At 35.3% G+C, this 20,223-nt stretch overlaps 1 protein-coding gene across 5 annotated transcripts in view; it reads right to left on the bottom strand.

Annotated features, from left to right (window-relative positions):
* Nucleotides 1-20,223, bottom strand: part of LOC111158320 (HECT domain and ankyrin repeat containing E3 ubiquitin protein ligase 1) — a 117,515-nt gene that overhangs the window by 3,404 nt on the left and 93,888 nt on the right. For all 5 annotated transcript variants that reach the window (XM_022520295.1, XM_022520296.1, XM_022520298.1 and 2 more), the window contains 3 exons: nt 14,108-14,239; nt 6,380-6,478; nt 6,031-6,101 (listed from right to left, as the gene is read on the bottom strand). In XM_022520295.1, coding sequence (XP_022376003.1) covers nt 6,031-6,101; nt 6,380-6,478; nt 14,108-14,239 — 302 coding nt within the window. The remainder of the gene's footprint in view (nt 1-6,030; nt 6,102-6,379; nt 6,479-14,107; nt 14,240-20,223) is intronic.

Genomic DNA, 20,223 nt, shown 5'->3' with positions numbered 1-20,223 from the left:
AGGACCCAAATAGACATCTCTCCAAAGAAGATTCACAAATGGCTTATAAGCATATGAAAAGATGTTCAATCAGGCACCTGGGTGGCTCAGGTGGTTAAGCCACTGCCTTCTGCTCAAGTCATGATCCCGGAGTTCCAGGATCGAGTCCCGAGCTGGGCTCCCAGTCTGCTTCTCCCTCTGACCTTCTCCCCTCTCATGCTCTCTCTCTCTCAAATAAATAAATAAAATCTTAAAAAAAAAAAAAAGAAAAGAAAAGGAAAGATGCTCAATCAACATCACTAGTATTGGGGAACTATAAATCAAAACCACAATCAGATATCATTTCATACACATCATGATGACCTGGATGACCTTTTTATTTTTTTTTTAATTTTTGTAAAGATTAATTTATTTATATATTTTAGAGAGAGTGTGTGTGCAGGGAGAGACAAAAGGAGAGAGAGAGAGAGAATCTCAAGCAGACTCCCTGCTGAGCACGGAGTCTGACATGGGGTTCGATCTCACAACTCTATGATCATGACCTGAGCCAAAATCAAGAGCTGGATGCTTAACCGAATAGATTGAGCCACCGAGGGACCCCCCGGATATCATTTTAAAGAAAAAACACAAAAATTAAAAAAAAAAAAAATAACAAGTATTGGAAAGGATATGCAGAAATTGGAACACTTCTGCATTGCTGGTGGGAATGTAAAATTTGTATCAGCTGTGGAAAACAGTATGGCTGTTTCTCAAAAAAACAAACATAGAATTACAGTATATAGCCCAAAGAATTGAAAACAGAGACTGAAAGAGATTATCTGTACACCCATGTTCATAGCAGTGTTTCTCATAAAAGCCAAAAAAAGGTGGAAGCAACTCAAGTGATCACCCATGGATGAAAGAATAAGCAAAAGGTGGTATATACCTGTAGTGGATTCTTATTTAGCCTTAAAAAGGAAGGAAATTCTGACATATGCTACAATGTGGATGAACCTTGAGGACACTATGCTGAGTAAAATAAGCTAGTCACAAAATGACAAATGATACACGGTTCCACTTATATGAAGTACCCAGAGTAGTGAAATTCAGAGAGAGAGATAACAGAATGGTGGTTCCAAAGGGCTAGAGGGAGGGAGTATGAAGAGTTAGTGTTTAACTGGTACAGTTTTAGCTGCAGAAGATAGAAAGACTTTGGGAGCTGGATGGTGGTGATGGTTGTACAATGATGTGAATGTGCTTAATGTCACAGAACTGTGACTTAAAAATGGTTAAAGTGTTAAATGTTATTGTACTTTCTGCCACATATACTACAAAAACTGTGGAAAAATGCACCAGAATTTTGTTTAAAATCATAAATGGTATGTATACATCCATCAGGGAAAAAAATCCAATCCAAAATCCAACATAAATAAAACCCTAAAAAAGAGCAGTTGTCTTTTATAGCTGGGAACTTGTTTGGTTGCTATTAAATGCTTTACTGATGAAATGCCTGAGCTTACCTTAGAAATCCAAATGAATATTGAAAGTATTGTTAATAAACACTAGAAGAATAGCAATAGAATAGCTAAAGAAGACCTGGACAAGTGTGTAAATAGAAATAAAATTCTACATTAGTCTACGCCTATTAAAAGGACAACCAAAAATGAAAAGGGGTAAAAAGCCAAGCTGTTCTCAATTTCCTATAGAGGTAGAATTTTAAAGTACACCACTTTATCAGAATAAGATAAGAAAATGAGACTTGACAAATTAATATACAGTATTTCAACATCAGAATGATCAATCTCATGTTTTTCATATAACTAAATTTTGAAAAATATGCTTAAAAATCAGAAGATTTTCCAATTTAAAGATCTAAAACTAAAATTATACCATAAACTGCTATTCACAAACAATTTCTGAAATTTTATTCCTCTTCTTCTAAACTACAAACAAATATGACTGGGCCCCATAATTGAATAATCAGTGAATATTATACTAAGATCATGGCTCATCAAGCTTAAGCATGTATGAGAAAAATAAATGAAATGGTCTTTGGCTGAATATTATGACACTTGGATCATACAATGTAAAATTACAGTCAATAAAAATGACACACTTCTATTTTATACACAAAGAAATCATCAAGTCTGAATCCCATTATTCTTGAGTAAGTCATTTAATTAAGACAGTCTTATAGACCACCAAAATAATGTTACACCATAAAAATATTCAAAAATTACTTTTTGCATTGGTTCTTGGTTCTAATAATTAGAACACATTTGACTTTTCAGGAAGGTTGCACTAAACTAAACTATGGACACAGAGAAAGATACTTTAATACCTAATATAAACAGATAATCAGAATTTTCCAGAAAGTGCTACTGAATAAAAAAATACATGCTAAGTTTAGAATGGTAAACGCTCTATACCTACACTTAAGTCTAATTAAATAAAAGTTAAGGTTTAAAAGAACTGAAAAATTAGTCTGAATTCAAAACAAGGACTCTGTAGACTAAATGTTGAAAGGTGACTTCTTCAGCATGATGGTGAAGCTTAGCTCTGTGTTGTTCCCCTCAGCTTCCTTGGCTTCTATTTTTTACTCACATCCCTCACCTCAGTTTAAATGGACTCATAAGCTACATTTCATGACCAGTTAAATAATAAACAGTGCAATTCTTTTCAGTACTGCTAACCATGACTATACGTTTGACCTGAGAGAGGCACTCTGTATTATTAATACAAGAGTTTTTCATTCTACAAGAGCAGCAACTTAACAGACATTTTTAGTCCCAGAGAACTTGAGTAACTGTAATTGTTATCCGTGCTTTAAAGACTCGTACCAACCAAATCATGGTGGTGTGGACATAATAATCCATTAAATGGTGTTTAGATATAAATCATTTAGAAAACAGTAAGAGCTCTACATCAATACATAAACTAAAATAAAATCCAGATGGCTTAAAAATTGGAAAGTAAAAATAGGAACTATAAAAAGTTACAGAAAAAAATGCAGATAAACATATATAAAATCTTGGGAGTAGGGAAGGAGTTATAAAAACAACAAAGAAAAGTACAATGATCAACTTACAAAATTAATACTTCTATTTTATAAATTTTATAAAGTAAATTTATAATTTAAATTACATGGGAATCTGTATATTTAATTTAATGAAGTTAAAAGGCAAACGATAACCTGGGGAAAGTTATTTGTAAGGTTAATGTCCCACATAAAGAAGATGTAGAACTGAATTTTTTAAAATGATGACGGGGCAACTGTGTGGCTCAGTTGGTTAAGCATCTGATTCTTGATTTCAGCTCAGGTCATGATTGCAAAGTGATGAGATCAAACCCTGTGTCTGGCTCTGTGCTCAGCGGGGAGTCTGCTTGGGATTCTCTCCTTCTCCCTTTCCCTCTCCACCCCCAATACTCCCCACCAAGCTCTCTTTCTCTCAAATAAATAAATCTTTAAAAAAAAAAAAAAATGACAATAGAATGCAAGAGTCAATTCACATAAGAATTATATAAATAAAAAATTATATAAAAATAGAAATGAGGGTGCCTGGGTGGCTCAGTCGGTTTAGCATCTACCTTTGGCGCACCTCATGATCCTAAGGTCCTGAGACTGAGTCCACATCGGGCTCCCTGCTGAGCAGGGAGTCGGCCTCTCCCTCTGCCCCTCCCCCCTGCTTATGGTCTCACTCTTTCTCATGCTCTCCCTCAAATAAATAAAATCTTAAAAAAAAAAAAAAATTACATCCTGTACTGATAGAACAAAAGGAATAGGTCCTCTCATTCCCTGTTGATAGGAATACTGGTAACTTTCTGAAGGGTAAAAGAACCTGATACATACTGTATCAGGTTATAAAAATTTATATACTTTCATATCCAAAAATTTCTAAGAATTTTTTCTATATAAATAATCAAACTGGCTCACAAGTGTATAAATGTAAGAATTCCTTATTTGTTCAGCATTACTATAAACAGGAAAATTTAGCAATGAAGGACAATACCAATTAAGGTCCATAAACTGAAGAATAGGTAGCCATGAACAAATTAGATCTATAAATGGAAAAAATTTTAATAATATATTGCTAAATTCAGAAGTTATAAAAGAGGAACGATGTTTTTAAAAAGTAAAAATTTATGGGACACCTGGCTGGCTTAGTTGGGAGAAGCACAAGACTCTTATTGGGGTTGTAAGTTTGATCCCCAGGTTGGTTGTAGAGATTAGTTAAATAAAACTTAACAAAAAAAAAAGAAAAGTAAAAATTTATGTATGTGGGAAAATTTCTGGAATCTCAGACACTAAGATTAGAAGTAATTCTTTTTATTGAAATTGTCTAATCCTCCCACCTAGAATATATAATTTTTAATTCTTTTCATTAAATTACTCAAATCTCTGGGTACTTCTTGGCATTAAGAAGCCAAAAAACTACAACAGAACACTAAAACAAGGTTTTCTTTCATATCTTTAGTCTATAATCTGTGAATATTCATGTTCTCTCTTTTTTTAAGATTTTATTTTTAAGTAATCTCTATACCCAACATGGGGCTCAAACTTAAAATCCCAAGATCAAGAGTCTCATGCTTTCCCAACTAAGCTAGTCAGGTACCCTGAATGAATATTCATGTTTTATTTATTGTTTAAAATTAGATTACAGTGTGACCCCCCCCCAACTATTTTTCTAATTATATAGTTAAAGGACTTAGAAAATAAAGCAAAATATTAAAGTATTATCTCAGCATAGTGGAATTACCTAATGGATTTTCATTGTCTTCTATCTATATTCTTCATTTTCCAAATTTTTTCTTTCTTTTTTTTTTTTTTTTTTAAGATTTTATTTATTTATTTGACAGACGGAGATCACAAGTAGGTAGTGAAGCAGGCAGAGAGAGAGGAGGAAGCAGGCTCCCTGCTAAGCAGAGAGCCCGATGCGGGGCTCAATCCTAGGACACTGGGATCATGACCTGAGCCGAAGGCAGAGGCTTTAACCCACCAAGCCACCCAGGTGTCCCTCCAAATTTTCTATAATGGTTACAGATTACTAGAAATAAGGAAATACTGGACTTTAAAGAACATATATATTTTATAGAGATATACATCCACAATTATGTTTTTAAGATAGAAAAAAATAGAGAAGTAAATACACCAAATTGTTTACAGTAGTTATTGCTGGCAGGGAATGGTGTTCATTATTTGTTCTAATTTTATGTGTGCTCCAACTTTCCTAGAAGAACCATGTACATTTATGATGGATCAAATGAACTATATTTCCATAAAGTGGAGGGCACAAATAAAATTCTAAGATGCCAAGAATGAAAATCAGATTTTTTTAAACATCTTTCATTAATGTAACTTAAAGGAGGTTAAAATCATCATTTTACAGTATCTATATTTAATCAGTCCAAAAGTAGGCTTTTCAAAGATATTTGTGCTATCACAAATTATTTTTTAGGCCATGAATCTTGAGACTAAAATCTGTTTAAGAGGGATGCTTGGGTGGCTTAGTTGTTAAGCTTCTGACTCTTTGTTTCTGCTCAGGTCATGATCTCAGTCAGGGTTGTGGGATCAAGTCCCATGTCAGGCTCTGCACTCAACACAGAGTATGCTTGGGATTCTTTTCCACTCCCTCTGCCCCTCCCCAGTTTGTGGAATAAAATCTTCAAAAAAATTGGCAAGAACTGGAGAAAAACTGTTGAGTATGGATATTATATGTGTCGTGTGTATGTGTGTGTATGTTGTCCAACAACAGACAAATATTAAGAATTTGGCACTACCACTGACTTAACGACAGAATGAAAAGATTACCAAATTATAAAATACAGTATATATGCTGATTATCCTGACTGGAACAGTTTATTTTTTTATACACTGTATACATTAAATAAACATTTACTGAGCACTACCATATTTTATCCTTAACAGCTAAATAAATCTTTGTTTAATACCTAAAAAAATGGAAAGGGAAGTAGAAACTGACAATTCAAAGGAATAATGCATTTTGGTTGGTTAGGCCACCAAAACTGCAACACATTAAATTCTTTCCACATTAGCATAAAAACACTTCTTACCTGCCAGTAACAAACTGCAAGAGAAGAACTCTCTCCTCTGGAGTAATGTCTTCCACAACTTCCCAGAACCACTAACAACAATAAAAAAACTTAACTCACATTTCAGAGTAATTGAAGAATTCTTAATACCTGAGAAATATGTAATATTCATAAAGCATATTTTATTCTATAAAACTCATTTATCAAAAATGCTTTCATACAAAGCTTTCATATGCAATATTCCCAAGAGAAGAGTTTAGGGAAAATTTTTACTTTGTTAATTAATGTAGGTTTTCATCCAATAGTGCTGAAAAGCTTATAAAATTAAATGGCAAACTTAACTTCATTCTGAGCTCTAGAGAGATTTTACCTGAATAACTGGATCCTCTCTTTCATAGCCACTTGTGTATTCTGTATTTCTTATCCAATCACTCACATCAATTTCTGGCATGCCAGAAAGCAGTAGCTCCTTTGGGAAGAAGAAAAGTATTTCATTAATCTTCATTGGGAAAAAAAAGTTATTACATTTAAATAGTAAATTTGCCTTAATTAGAAACTAATCCCATGTAAAACTGATTTATTTTTTTGACAGTTTCTGCATGTCATCAATAACAAGTACTACATGGGAGAGAACTCTTCATACTGATAATCTCAAATATTGCTGAGATGTGGAAATATCTCCACATTCGTACAACTTCATTAAAACATAAGAGACAAATACATAAACACATACACACAAGTTTACATCTGCAACATTTTTTTGAATGTTATTATTTTGGGTTTATGTTTATGTTAATGTATGAACTTGTTAAATTCTAAATTATATGCTCAACATGAATGTGACAACAAAGACCTGAATAAGTCCTGGGTTAAACAAAAGAAAAGATCATCAAGAAACTCTAGTCACTAGGAAAAAGGAGTAATATAATAAAAAGAGGTAATATAATAAAAATAGTCACTATTTTTAAAAAAATAGAGTTCTATTCAGGCCTTGGAAGAATTCTATTTTGGAATGTTTTGGATCCTCTAAAGGATCCAACATTTCCCAGTGTGAGAAAAAAAATATAATTTCCTAATGATTTTTGGTAGTCACCTTTTTTATGTGAAGGTCATCAAACAAAATAGTAATCAAATAAACAAATATGAAATTAAGAATGTAAAAAATATTGTTTTCCAAGAGAAAACTGAACATGGAAAGAGCTTGTCCAGATGGCTCAATGAGCCCATATGTCACAACTGGATGTGTTTATACAGTCAGATAAGGCAATGACTATACTACACTTAACCAAATACTGACAAGCCAGATCAGCAGAGTTTGTTGTCACAGACATAGATACAGTGTGCTTCAAAATCATGTCTCCTATAACAACTGATTAGTACCGAAGTGTGCTCAGAAGAAAATTAATGAAGACTAATAAGAGGTGGGATCTGACAACTCTTGGGGTTTCTAAGATCTACTCAGAGTCTAAAAGTTTCTCCCCTTTCCAACCTATCTGAGGCTGGATCTTCTTCATTTAGTTCAAGCAAACAACATATTACAACTGATTATATACAGAAGCAGATATGAGAACCTAATTGTCTTCTATTAGCTAGGTATTAAAAAAACCTACAAAAATGTAAAACATGCCACTCTTCTCACTTTAAGCTATTTTTAGCTTAATTCTGAAAAATGCAATTTCAATTTTTAAATGTTATTTATATTAATATGTAATGGATTGTTATTTCTACATTAAGAAAATATTTTATATCTTTTAATTTCAAATACAGTAAACATCAATTAATAAAACCCACATAAACAAAAACTTTTGTTGTAAGGGTGTCCTAAAACCAAAAACTGCTGGTCTAGGGTGTATTTTAGTCTTCCTTTCCACAGTATTATAAAATACTTTTACTAGATGGATATTCTGATTAGTCTCCATTTTAACAATCCAGATATATTCCCCACCGTTCTTTGCACTCTTCTGGGCCCCAGGAGACCAATTCTTGCAGACTGGCTCTATTGCCTATCAGCTTTAGGCTGGGCTCCATCACTGCGAAACAGGCAGGATTCTGGAGGTGAGGATATTTTTTGCTCCCACTTTGCTTCAGCACAACTTTGTAGGAGCCATGTATCCTCAACTATAGCTTCTATCAGGCTGCCTCTCATTGGTACTTCAGGCTCTCCCAGGGTCCTTGTAATAGCCCCCCACTCTCACCCACAATCTCCCTTTCTGTGGTCTCAGTTACTGCAGTCAACTGTGGTCCAGAAGCAGGTAATCTGCTTTCTGACATACTGTCAGAAAGTCAATAGCAGCCTAATGCTAAGTTCATGATACCTACGTCATTCCCCTCACTTCATCTCATCACAGACATTTTATCTGACATCATCAAAAGAACAAGGGCGATTACCACGCAGTAAGATATTTTCAGAGACCACTTCATATAACTTTTATTAGAGTATACTGTTATAATTATTATTGTTATAAATATTATTAGTAGTAGTTAATCTCTTACTGTATCTAAATTTTAAATTAAACTTTACCCTAGGTATGTATATTTAAAAGAAAACATAAATATACAAGATTCAGTACTATCCATGGTTTCAGGCATCTACTGCGGGTGTTGGAACAGATTCCCTCTTCATAAGGGGGGACTACTGTAATTCCTCCACCTGTTTCTTCAATTCTAGGAATGATAAAGCTTTCCACTGTTGCTAGTCTCTGGATGCCTCACCATACTCTTGTTATTCTTTTTTTTAATTTTTTAAACATATAATGTATTATTTGTTTCAGGGGTTACAGGTCTGATTCATCAGTCTTACACGATTCACAGCACTCACCATAGTACATCCCCTCCCCAATGTCCATCATCCAGCCATCCCATCCCTCCACCTACCCTCCTCCCCTCCAGCAACCCTCAGTTTGTTTCCTGAGATTAAGAGTCTCTTACGGTTTGTCTCCCTCATTTCATTTTTCCCTCCCTTCCCCTATGATCCTGTCTTTTCAAATTGCTCGTATCAGTGAGATCATATGATAATTGTCTTTCTCTGATTGACTTATTTCACCTAGCATAATACCCTCTAGGTCCATCCACCTCCTTGCAAATGGCAAGATTTCGTTTTTTGTTATTCTTACCACTGCCACACCTCTGTAATAGCTCCTTCGTTAAAGTTTCCATCTGAGCCATCTGGGGAAATTGGCAAGACACTGATACAGATCTGCCAAAAGTGAGTAGGGACGAATTTTATACACTTCTTACAAGCCATGAGAGTTTAATCCTCTTCCCTTCTAAAGATAAGCTTTTAATAATATTAAGTATGCTTCCATTATTAATAATTATAAGTAAAAATGACTGGACTATATTCTCTCAAGAAATTTAAAGCACTTCATGAATATATTATTACAACTTTTGTGAAGAGGAAGATCTTTATTATCCCATGTAACACCTAGGCAAAAAAAAAAAAAAAAAAAAAAATTACACTGAGTAAAAACAAGTTGATGAAATGGGAATTCCACAATAAAAAGAATATACAGCGGGAAGATTTCAAGTCCCAATCAATAATTTATTGTTTTTTAAAAACATGACAAAATAAATGAATTTAGTCTGCTGGAAATGGGTATAACATATATATCTCACACGAATGGCCAGCAATTGAGCCATGCAAATATTCATAGCCATTAGCTTATCTAGTATTCATATGGTTCAATGTGTTAATTCCAGATGCACATCTAGCTTAGATTTCTGTGCCAACTTTTAAAAAAAAAGTCTCCTATCCCAATGTAGCATACTCCTTTTCCTATGAAAGACAAAGTCATTCTAAAACCAAGTCCCATTTATAACTTATGCCTCTGAGAGACAGTCTGGCAATACTGATGAAGACAGACCAGGTCTAGAGCACAGAACATGGGTTCCCAGTCTGGCTCTAACACATACTCTATGAACAGGAGGAATTTCTGTACCTTCTTTGGATTAGTTTTCCTCCTCTGTAAAATGAGAATAATAATACTTATATCAGAGGTCTATTGTAAAAATTTTTAAAGTTAATAAATATAAAGTGCCTGGCAAATACCACATTTTTAATATTAATTTTCATCACTGCATATATCAGGATCATGCTGACAACACTGCTCTTTCCAAATAATCCCTCTGTCTCAATCAGCTCAACATAGTAAAGCCAGAGTCTAAGACAGATGAGGAATCCTGACCTAACTTCCAATACAAACCACAACTGAAAATTTAACAGCAGCAGACCAAAATATGAAAGATAAAGGAATAAAGAAAGCCTTTAGAAGAAAACATGGGGAAACACTTTCATGACCTTGGAATAAGAAACAGGTTCTTAAAGGAGACAAAAAAGATCCATTCATTAAAAAAAGGAAAAAACAGTGATAAAGTGAACTGTTTTAAAACTAAATACTTTTATTCACTTAAAGGTACCAGAATAGAAGATATTCACAATATAGATAACAAACACTCCTATAAAGAATCCTATAAATCAGTAACAAAAAAAACAAACAAAACAAAACAGAAAACACAATAGAAAAATGGACAAATTACTTGAGTAAACACTTTATTTTTTTTAAAGATTTTATTTATTTGACAGAGAGAGAGAAAGAAAGCACAAGCAAGGGGAGCAGCAGACAGAGGGAAAGGGAAAATCAGGCTTGCCGCTGAGCAGGGAGCCCAATGCAGGACTTGATCCCAGGACCCTGAGATCATGACCTGAGCTGAAGGCAGATGCTTAACCCACTGAGCCACCTGGCGCCAGAGTGTAAGTGGCCAATGAACATATAAACACACTTAACCTCATTAGTCATTAGGTAAATGAAACACCACTACTGATCCACAAAAATGGTAAAAATGAAAAAGAAAACATCAAGTGCTAGTGAAGACATGGGATACCCAGAACTCTCATACCTATTGGTGGGAATACAAACTGACACACCACTTGAACTATTTGCAAATTATCTACTACAATAGAATAAATGCACACCCTATGTCCCAGCAATTACATTTTAAGATGCACACATATACCTTCCTAAAGACATGTATTAGAATGTTTGTAACAGCACTACTTCAAATAACCCAAAACTGAAAAGTATCTACCAAATGTTCATCAAGCATAGACCTCTTCTCTCTCTACACACACACACACACACACACACACACACACACACACACACACTGATACAATGAAATGCTATAATGCAATAAAAAGGAACAAATTACAACTTCCTACAACAATATGTATAATTCTCATAAAAAGCTGAGCTAAAGAAGGCAGATATATTTAGGTGACTTCTCCATTTACATTAAGTTCAAAAAATGAGAAACTTAATCTATGGTATTTTTAGAAGTCAGAAGGGGAAGACTGGGTGGCTCAGTCCATTAACCACCGGACTGATGATTTTGGATCAGGTCAAGATCTCTGGGTCATGAGATGGAGCCCCACATTGGGCTCTGTGCTCAGCAGGGAGTCTGCTGGAGATTCTCTCTCTCCCCCTGCCTCTGCCCCTCCCCATTCTCAGGTTCTCTCTAAAAAATAAATAAATAAAATCTTAAAAAATATAAGACTGATGAATCACTGAGTTCTACCTCTGAAACTAATAATATATGATATGGGGGCGCCTGGGGGGCTCAGCGGGTTAGGGCCTCTGCCTTCGGCTCAGGTCATGATCCCAGGGTCCTGGGATCGAGCCCCACGTCGGGCTCTCTGTGAAGCAGGGAGCCTGCTTCCCTTCCTCTCTCTCTGCCTGCCTCTCTGTCTACTTGTGATCTCTGTCAAATAAATAAAATCTTTAAAAATAATAATAATAATATATGATATGTTAATTTACTGAATTTAAATAAATGTAAAAACAAGAATAATAATAATGTTAATGGGAAAAAAAGGTCAGAAGAAGTTCCCCATGAAGAGATAGTGACTGGAATAGAACAGGAGTGGACATGAGGGGTGACAAGATTTCTCTGTTTCTTGATCCGGGTGCTGGTTTTATGTGTGTATTCAGTTTGTAAAAATTCATCAAATTGTACATTATGATGCATATACTTTTCTCAACATACACTATAGACCAATAAATCTCATAAAACTGAGCAATATCAGTAAATCAGGAGGCAAAGTTTTTGTCAATTATTTACATTTTGCTATTTGTTTTTTTTTTTACACAGAGGTCCAGAAGATAATGTGGAAGTCTCTGCTTTGAACTCAGAAAGCCAATTTAATGTATGTACGGTACAGAAAAAAGTCAGATTTCAATCATGTTTAATAATAGTTCATAAGTACTCCTCCATTTTTAAATGCTAAAAATAACTTACTGCCATGTAAAAACTAGATGAGTCCATACTAAACAAAACCATTAATCTTAAACCTAAAAATGTGAGCAAAAAAAAAAAAAACCCTCGAAACTGACATTTAATAAAACTAAGGTACAATGGACTTCAAAATTAACTTGCAAATTTTATTCACTATTATACTAAGATATACTATGAATGATAAACCAAAAAATACTGGCATACATGTAAAATTAAAAGGTATAAATCAGTGTATTTACTCACAAAGTAAAGTGAAAAGCATTGGGTAAAACTAATTTTATGGGAAAGAATAAAAACCAAAGGATACTTTTCCATTCATCTAAAATTTACTATTCCAAATTACATTTTTTTAAATAAAAAATTAGTTATACTCTATACTCTATTCAAAACACTATGGCAGCGCCTGGGTGGCTCAGTCAGTTAAGCGTCTGCCTTTGGCTCAGGTCATGATCCCAGGGTTCTGGGATCAAGCCCTGCATTGGGCTCCCGGCTCAGTGGGGAGTCTGCTTCTCCCTCTCCCTCTGCCTCTGCTCATGTGCTCTCTCACCCACTCTTTCTCAAATAAAATCTTAAAAAAAAAAATACTATGTTTAATTACGGCATTAGACAACTCCCCAAGAGGTTGAAAATAATTTATTACCAATCATAAGAGAGAAAAAGGATATGAGGGAAAATGCAAACATAAAGCACATAAAATTAGAAATCCTGTTAGGTCATAGTAAAAGGCAAGGAAATTAAAAAAGCACAACAAACATTAGAAACTAGAAGCCAACAAAGTAAGGACTCCACACAGATTTAAAATGGAAAATTTAGAATTATATATGGTAAAATAATAAATTAGAGAAAATTAAACAAATACAGTAAGAAAAACCTTCTAATTCTTCTTTTCGGAATGACAAGAAATTAGTATCACTATCTTGTACCTCATATGGTCAAACCAAAAATTTATAGAAGTACAGTTGATTCTTGCTTGAACGATGCAGGTGTTACGGACTCTGACCCCATGCAGTCAAAATCCACATGTAACATCTGAATTCCCCCAAAACTTAACTACTAATAGCTTACTGCTGGCCAGAGGCCTTATAGATAACATAAACAGTAAACATATTTTGTATGTTACATGAATTACACATATCCTATTCTTAGATCAAGGCAAACTAGGAGGAAAAATATTATTAATTAAATCAGAAGGAAGAGGCGTCTAGGGTGGCTCAGTTGGCTGAGTGTCTGGCTCTTGGTTTGGGCTTAGGTCATGATCTGAGGATTGTGAGACTGAACCCCACATTGGGCTCCATGCTCAGTGTGAAATCTGCTTAAGACTTTTTCTCCTCTTTTCTCCCTCCCCCTCTGCTCCTTCCCCAACTCACACATGCTCTCTCTTGCTCTCAAATAAATAAATCTTAAAAAAAAGAAAGTAAGAAAATTTACAGTGTTATACTGGAAAACATCCACTTTTAAGTTTGAACTCACAACAGTTCAAACATGTGTTGTTCAGGGCTTAAGGGTTAACTATAATATGAATATTGCTTTTGAGAAGACTGGCCTTCAACATCTCCCATGTAAAATACTTTGAAAATGTACTCCATTTTTGTTTTCATTTCACACTAAGGAATTGTTACTCTGGCTATTAAGCTTAAGAGAAGCACAATCACAAATCTTGTAAGAAATCTCTAAACAAGAACATCAAACCATAATGTCGTATTATACATTTTTTTATTTACCATAGTACTCCAAAATTATTTCTGAATTATAGTGACTGGAGTTTTGTGTTGTTTTGTAACCAAAATGAACTGATGTTTTTCCTTACCAATTCATATTCATCAAAAAGCTGTATGAGAGAAGGTGGAATGAACATATGAAAGCCCTGCAAAAAAGCATTGATCTGAGGCTGAATGGCTCTTGTCATTCGAAGTTCAGTAACAAGCTGAACATACTCCGCCTATTAAAAAAAAAAAAAAAAAAGTGATTTTTTTTTTTTTTCAATTTCACATACTTAATATAATGTTGATATAATCATTCTTCACTTAAGAGGTAAGAAGTTGGGGACGCCTGAGAGGCTCAGTCAGTTAAGCCGCTGCCTTCAGCTTGTGTTGTGATCCTGGGGTCCTGGGATAGAGTCCCCACATTGGGCTTCTTGCTGAGCCTGCTTCTCCCCTGCCTGTCATTCCCCCTGCTTGTGCTTACTCTCTCCCTCTCTCTGTCAAATAAATAAATTAAAAAAAGAAAGAAAGAAAGAAAGAAAAAAGGAGGGGTGCCTGGGTGGCTTAGTGGGTGAAGCCTCTGCCTTTGGCTCAGGTCATGATCTCAGGGTCCTGGGATCGAGCCCCACGTCGGGCTCTCTGCTTAGGAGGGAGACTTCTCTCTCTCTCTCTCTCTCTCTCTCTGCCTGCATCTCTGCCTACGTGTGATCTCTCTCTCTGTCAAATAAATAAATAAAATCTTAAAAAAAAAAAAAAGAGGAAAAGGTTTAGAGACACCATTATTCAAGTATCTCAGTAAACCCATAATCTACCAATCACTGAACTACTTTGGCCAAAATCCTAGGAATCAATCACCCATGATTTCTCTCACACGCTGTATCAGTGAGTGCTATCAGAACTACCTCTGAACAACATTCTCAAACCAACCCTGTCTCACCATCTTCACATCCAGCACCCTGGTCCAAGCCATCATCATCTTCATCTGAATTACTGTAACATGTGGGGTCCCAGTTTCCATTTTTGCCTCTGTACTGCTTCTCCCATACCACCAACTAATCTTTTAAATATATATAAATATTTTCTGTATAATTTCATATATAATTTAGATCACATCACTCCTGCTCAAAGCCTTACAGTGAGGGGTGCCTAGGTGGCTCAGTCAAGCACCGCTCACCCACCTTAAAAACAAAACAACTTTGTAAAATATAAATTACTTTCCTAGCCTTTAAGACCCTAAATGATCCAGTCTCTGTTGTACCCTCTCATCTCATTTCTTTCTACTCTCCCCCTTGTTCATTCTCTCTATTCCCAAATATAAGCTTGTTCAGGCCTTAGTGTCTATACTTCCTCATGTCTCTGACTGAAGTATCTCATTAGAATGTAATCTCTCTGCAGGCAGGGGCTTTGTTTGTTTTCTAGTATATATTCCCAGCTCCTGAAAAGTGGCTGCCACTTTGTAAATGTTCAACAAATATTGAAAGAATGCATACATTCAACAAGTGCATTTAATACATACTGAGAATTTGGTAAAATGGGTCATTTAAGCATAGTTGACTTGATTCTAAATTAAGGTAAACTACTTTTACACATTTCATTTTAAAATACATAGAAAACAGTGTCACTTAAAATTTAACTGGTAATAATATATTTTGGCTCAGACAAGAATCAAATATTACATATTTATCAATCAACTCTATCAATTGTTATCATTTGTGTATTTTAAATTACCTCTAAGTGAAACTTTGTGACTAAAAAGCAATATGCTATACATAGTTCTTACCTGCCAGGTATGAATGTTCTAAAGAGAGTAGAGAAAGCCTATTTTAGGTTCCTTCTTTATTTGGCGGGGGCACTAATCCAATGCTGTGCCCCATCCCACTTCCTAACTCTACCCCAGCGGCGGGGGAAAACCCACAAGGACTGAGCTAGCAAGTTATATATAACCACTGCCTATGAATTCTCCATACATGTCAAAGGAGTGTATATAAGTGTATATATGGTGGATTCTCCATAGTTCTCCCCAAACCCACATAGCTCCTGGTGCAATCTAGCGCAGGGAAAGCTGTCATCTCTGCTATTCAGCCTACTGAAGAGCCCCCAAATCACACTCCCTACCACCCAGAAGTTTTTTTCCACTGTACAGGATTTAATCAGTTACTACATTTAGGTAGTTACCAGAGAGGAGGAAGCAAAAATGAGTGCCAAACAATCAAACAGAAATATAAACTAGATTTTCACGTCCAATCCAAGAAGTAATATATATAGCACACTTCCAACTGATAACCAATAATGATTTCAATATTAGCACATCATTATCTTTTAGTTTACGTGTGCTCTACATAAACTTACTCAACTACTATAATTTTTCTGCTCCACTCATTCATTAATGTTTAAGGTGCTTTACGAGACCCTATCTTCCCTTAACAAGACCAGCTTTTTCCCAAAATGTTTTGCTCTTAGAATCTTATGGTACTATTTAATGATCATTGTTCAAGACCTTAAATTATGAAGCATAAAAGTAAAAGATTTGTGGGGTTCCTGTGGAGCTCAATCATTTAAGCATTCAACCCTTGATTTCAGCTAAGCTCATAATACCAGGGTCATGAGCTCTAGCCCCGTTTTGGGCTCCATACTGGACATGGAGCCTGCTTAAGGTTCTCTCTCTCCCTTTGCCTCTGCCCCTCTTGCCTCCTCCCACCATTCAGATGTGCTCATGTGCTCTCTCACGCTAAAAAAAAAAAGGAAAATATTTGTGAACTGCTCAAAGTACACTTCACCAATTTTAACTGGCCATTATTGCACTCCATATTTATCAGAGTAGTACAAATTCTGTTTTCAATTACTTAATTCCTATTATTTTTAGCATCTTTTTAAAAATTAATTCCCACAAGTATACTATTCTTTCCTTACATGTTCCCTTCTATTCTTCTAATATGGAATATTATTCTAATATTCTAAATATTTTCCACATTTATTTCTATATTATTTCTATAACTTGGACCCATAGTCATTGTGTATCAATTTGTGGAAATCAGCTCCTTCTAATACCAGTTTCCATATTAAGTTAATTTAAATGTGGATGAATTTTGGTCTAAATTATTACTCAGAAAAATAATAAAATCGGGCACCTGGGTGACTCAGTTGGTTAAGCGACTGCCTTCGGCTCAGGTCATGATCCCAGGGTTCTGGGATCATGCCCCACGTCAGGCTCCCTGCTCAGCAGGGAGCTTGCTTCTCCCTCTTCTGCTCCCCCTGCTTGTGCTCTCTTTCTCTCTCCCTCTCTGTCAAATAAATAAAATAAAATCTTTTTTTAAAAAAAGAAAGAAGACTAATAAAATCATAGCCATCACAAATCCTGCTAAGATGTTTAGTAAAATAAAATTTTCCACATAGCTGAAATACCACTGTTTAACAGAAGAAAATATAAATCCAACTGAGCTAAAATGTTTCCCTGCTTCCTTAAACACTGTACATCCTCAAACAGAATAACACAAATTAACGTTTTCTTGATGATACAATTATTACTATGAACATCCACTACCATTACACACTAACATTCTGACTATTCATACTGAGCAGAAATATAATGACTGCATTCCCATTGTCTATACAGGCATCCAAGTGACTCACCTCCCCACACTTTATGCCCTGAACAACATCAAATATCTTAAATGCTTTAATAAGGAAACACTGAATATGTAGATGACAACCAGTTCACAAAACACTGGCATAAAGAGTTGCACAACTAAACATTAATTATAAACCAAACATAAACTATCATTTTCTTTTAAGCTATTATAAGAGATTGATAAAACTTGGGGGCAGAGGATCTTTTGTCATCCCTAACAGATGGCATATCCTAGGAGTCATGTTTGCTCCCACCTGAGTTTTGTTGTCTATTCTTTGAAGGCATAAAATAATACTGATGCCAAAGAATTAAATTGAAGAATTAATCATATTAAGGAATCTTAGTACTTGTACTGGTGAAATAATTACATAAATACATAGAAAGCTTTCAACTCAAAAAGCTTCAGCATAGCATAGAAACAACAACAGCAACAAAAAAAAGCCTTCGCAACTTTTTTCTGGCTCAGCCTCTGATCCTGGTAAGTGATATAAAATCGGTAAGCAAAAAAGAAACTGAAGTGAAAAACGTAAAAACACTAAGATTAAGAAGACTGAACTTTCAGATAATATGTTCCAGTTAAATTATGTCTGTATTTATAGAAACATTTTAATAATCTCCTAGTTTTCTGAATATGTGGAATAAATAATATTCTTCTCTCAGACATCTTCCTTAAAATTTTAACTTCTCTTCAGGCTTTCAACCTAAATTATGTCTTCTTATGAGAAATGGTGGTGATCTTGAAAAAAAAAAAAAGCAAAATTTAAGCTATTTTTCTTCTTGAAAATTGTTTTTCATTATTTCTCAAAAGATATCTAAATGAACCATATTTACTTAAATAATAATTAACTTACTAGTGAAAGCAAAATGTTCTTTTTTCCCCCTCCTCTAAGCAGAGGAATAAACTGGGCCCATTTGTAAAACAGTTTGGAATAGTTATTTTTTCCATAATTAACAGTTTAAATGGCATTATTGTTGGCATAATTCAATTTACAGTTTCAATATATATCCTTTGGTGTATAAAAGCTTCTTTCCTGAGTTTATCCACTTACTACTGCTCTGGTATATAGAGTTCTCACTGAAAATTTCTCTACTGAAAACTCCAAAGGATAACCAGGTTTCTTTTGTAGGCATAAGCAGATATGCCAAATCCTCACTGCCATTGTCTTACAAAATCCTCATGCATGCTCCCCAGACCAATACCGCGACCACCTATCAGTTGCCCTGACTCCAATATTGCCCCATTTCAATTCATTCTTCACATTCCAAGCTAAGTTTGTTTTTGTGTTTTTAAGAAACAGAATCCACTGATGAAACTTGCCTCTATAACATCTACAATCATCCCTACAGTCTTCAGAACAATTTTCAAATTCTTAATTGTGGGTGCAGAGTCTTTCAGAATTTGGCCGTCTACCCCGCTCATCTTTTACCACTCATTTGCTTTGCAATCTAAGCTAAGATCTACAACTCTCTGATCTACTTGTGGTTCCTTGAACACATCGTGCTCTGTCACCCTGAACTTCCTATAAGCCCAGAACATTTTTCCCTTTCCACCCCCCTACTCTTATCTGACCACTTAACGCTTCTGTAATTCAACTTCCATGCCGCCTCCTCTATTCCTTGATATCCTCTATTCCTTGATATCCTGTCTTATCCTGTCCCTATTTCTTTCCCTCCCAGCCTGAATGAACTTCATGATTAATACTGTAAAAGTGTTAGCATTTAAAACTCATGTAGCTTACTCTTCAGTTCTAGGAGACAGACTGAAGATACAAGAAAACCTGTCACTTCTAACTCAAATTTTATGGTTCCATGATTCTAGCTTCTGCTCAAAAAAAAAAAAAAAAAAAAAAAAAAGGGGGGATGCCTGGGTGCTGGGTGGCTCAGTCAGTTAAATGTCTACCTTCTGATTGGGTCATGATACCAGATACCTGGGATTGAGTCCCACATCCGGGCTCCCTACTCAGCAGGGGGCCTGCTTCTCTCTCTGCCTGCCACTCACCCTGCTTGTGTTTTCTCTCTCTCTCTGACAAATAAATAAATAAAACCTTAAAAAAAAGAGAGAACGTGAAAAATAAAAGCAAAAATTTTAAAAGGAAGATGAAAATACTATTTAAATGCTCAGCTCCAGGGCGCCTAGGTGGCTCAGTGGGTTAAAGCCTCTGCCTTCAGCTCAGGTCAGGATCCTAGGTTCCTGATATCAAGCCCCACATGGGGCTCTCTGCTCAGCAGGGAGCCTGCTTTCCTTCCTCTGTCTCTGTCTGCCTCTCTGCCTACTTGTCAAATACTTGTTTCTGTCAAATAAATAAACAAAAATCTTAAAAACAAACAAACAAACAAAAAATAAATGCTCAGCTCCTGGTAATTCATCCATTTTCAAAAGTGAAACCAGGGGCACCTGGGTGGCTCAGTGGGTTAAGCCGCTGCCTTCGGCTCAGGTCATGATCTCAGGGTCCTGGGATCGAGCCCCGCATCGGGCTCTCTGCTCAGCAACGAGCCTGCTTCCTCCTCTCTCTCTGCCTGCCTCTCTGCCTACTTGTGATCTCTCTCTGTCAAATAAATAAATAAATAAATAATCTTTAAAAAAAAAAAAAAAGA

This window comes from Enhydra lutris, unplaced genomic scaffold, assembly GCF_002288905.1.
Source record: "Enhydra lutris kenyoni isolate GAN:26980312 unplaced genomic scaffold, ASM228890v2 scaffoldscaffold58, whole genome shotgun sequence".
Lineage (NCBI taxonomy): Eukaryota > Metazoa > Chordata > Mammalia > Carnivora > Mustelidae > Enhydra > Enhydra lutris.
Note: the sequence above shows the minus strand (reverse complement) of the source record. Positions and strands in the feature narration are given on the sequence as shown.